At 41.4% G+C, this 2095-nt stretch overlaps 1 protein-coding gene across 1 annotated transcript; it reads left to right on the top strand.

Annotated features, from left to right (window-relative positions):
• Positions 1–244: 244 nt before the first annotated feature.
• Positions 245–1868, top strand: LOC306771045 (beta-1,4-galactosyltransferase 1-like; the record flags this gene model as incomplete). The annotated part of the gene is made up of 2 exons (XM_079260074.1): positions 245–625; positions 1200–1868. 2 exons carry the CDS (start codon positions 245–247, stop codon positions 1866–1868), a joined length of 1050 nt encoding a protein of 349 aa, XP_079116200.1.
• Positions 1869–2095: the final 227 nt, after the last annotated feature.

Here is a 2095-nt window from a genome sequence, read left to right as displayed (position 1 = left end):
CAGTTTCCATTCTAACTTTAACCACTGTGTATGTTTTCACTTCTTGAAGGGGAAAATAAAATCCTGCTTTGTAGCTACAGGTTTCTGTCCCAGCCTGATTGAAGCAGGAAGTTCCTCATATAAAAAAAAAAAACCGGTCTAGCTGCTCTTGTGTTTGGACGACGTTTGATATGCAAAGAGAAATGCAGGTAGTGCTGTAAAGGAGCAGTTCAGCAGAAAGCGCTGAACATCGAGGGGACGGAAAATGCTAAAAAAACTTTTTATTTTACTGGCACTTTTTGCTTTCTTCAGTCTGCTATGTTTTGCTGCTTTTTTATTCTACAGCCAAGACAGTTATACAAGTTTTTTCATCCTAACGCATGTTCTGAGAGATAAGAATAACTCACCTTCCTGGAGCATAATAGGCCGTGTCAATGAGTCTGATACCACAGAAGTATATGAAGAAGAAACAGTGATTTCAAACTTAACTTTGGAAACTTGCCCAGACCACCCTCCAGACCTTGTTGGTCCTCTCAAAGTGGAATTTCCTTCTAAAAGGACTCTGGAATATGTCAGAAAAGAGGTTGGTACCTCTCTTAGAATGGGAGGAAGGTACAAGCCACCGGATTGCATCTCACAACATAAGGTATGTATGTCAGGGAGAACTGATTTTAAAAGAAGCATTGAAACATACAGTACATGTTTTTGGTCGTTGTTAAATGGAGGTATCACCTCTGTATAGACTTGGTGGTGTTTTAATGTGGTTGGAATCCGTGTTGGGAGTCTTTATACCTGCTATGTCTACGAGCATGACAGTAAAGAACTTTGATGAACACAAGTCAATATTTATAAAAGTTTATATTAACCCATGGGCAAACATATTATAATATACCATGCCTTGTAAGGAAACTTAAATTGTGTCAGTGTTGGAAATTTCAAACAAAGTCTTCTTAATTCCCTGTTGTTGATCATGACTGACTGTAGCTACTCTGTGTAGACATCAAAAGGGCGTGTTAGTAACAGCCTATGTGTCATTTGCCAACAAGGCCAAAGGGGTCTGATGCAGATCAGGGACAGAGCTAGATTCGTACAGCTTGGTTTCTTACAGTCATTTGTACACACCAATGATCCCATGACCTTCAGAACAGCACGTAACTTTCCTGCCAAAATTTAAAAATCCCTATGCTTTTTTTTCTCATGTCTCTCTTTCTGGTTTTAAGGTCGCAGTCATCATTCCGTTCCGAAATCGGCATGAGCACCTGAAACATTGGCTGTATTACCTCCATCCTATCTTGAAACGACAGCAGTTGGACTATGGTGTGTATGTCATCAACCAGGATGGAGAAGGAGTGTTTAATCGGGCCAAACTGATGAATGCTGGATACTTTGAAGCACTGAAGGAATATGATTATGAGTGCTTTGTCTTCTCTGATGTAGACCTGGTACCCATGGATGACCGTAACCTCTACAAATGTTTCGACAATCCGAGACATTTGGCTGTTGCCATGGACAAATTTAACTTCCACTTACCCTATAACACCTACTTTGGTGGTGTTTCCTCATTGTCTAAGGAGCAGTTCTTGAAAATCAATGGCTTCCCGAACACGTACTGGGGCTGGGGTGGTGAGGATGACGATATCTACAGGCGAATCCTCTTCCGTGGAATGACCATTTCTCGGCCGGACTCCGAGATTGGGAAGTACAAGATGATCAAGCATCAGAGAGACTTGCACAATGAACCCAATCCACACAATCCTGACAAACTGGGCAAAACACAGTGGACTATGGATAAGGATGGACTTAATACCCTTGACTACTCAGTCAAGGAGGTTGTGAAGGATAGATTGTACACCTTTATCACTGTAGATATTCAGGCTCCATCAGGTTGAATGACAATGAAAAGAGGAGGGGGGAGTTTATTGCTGATTCAAAGTACTTTCAGCCTCATCAATGAAATAATTGTGGCACTCATGACCATTCTCTCATAGGTGGATGTACCTTCTGAAAATGGGTGGTAATTCAGTATGTTTAGGGGCTCTTCAGCATGGTGTCATGGTGGCGGGGGTTATGTATGGAAACGATACTACATAGTGAATGTAAACTGTAAGAGGAAGAC

The sequence above is a fragment of the Telmatherina bonti genome, assembly GCF_933228915.1.
Source record: "Telmatherina bonti genome assembly, chromosome: 20".
Taxonomy (NCBI): Eukaryota; Metazoa; Chordata; class Actinopteri; order Atheriniformes; family Telmatherinidae; genus Telmatherina; species Telmatherina bonti.
Note: the sequence above shows the minus strand (reverse complement) of the source record. Positions and strands in the feature narration are given on the sequence as shown.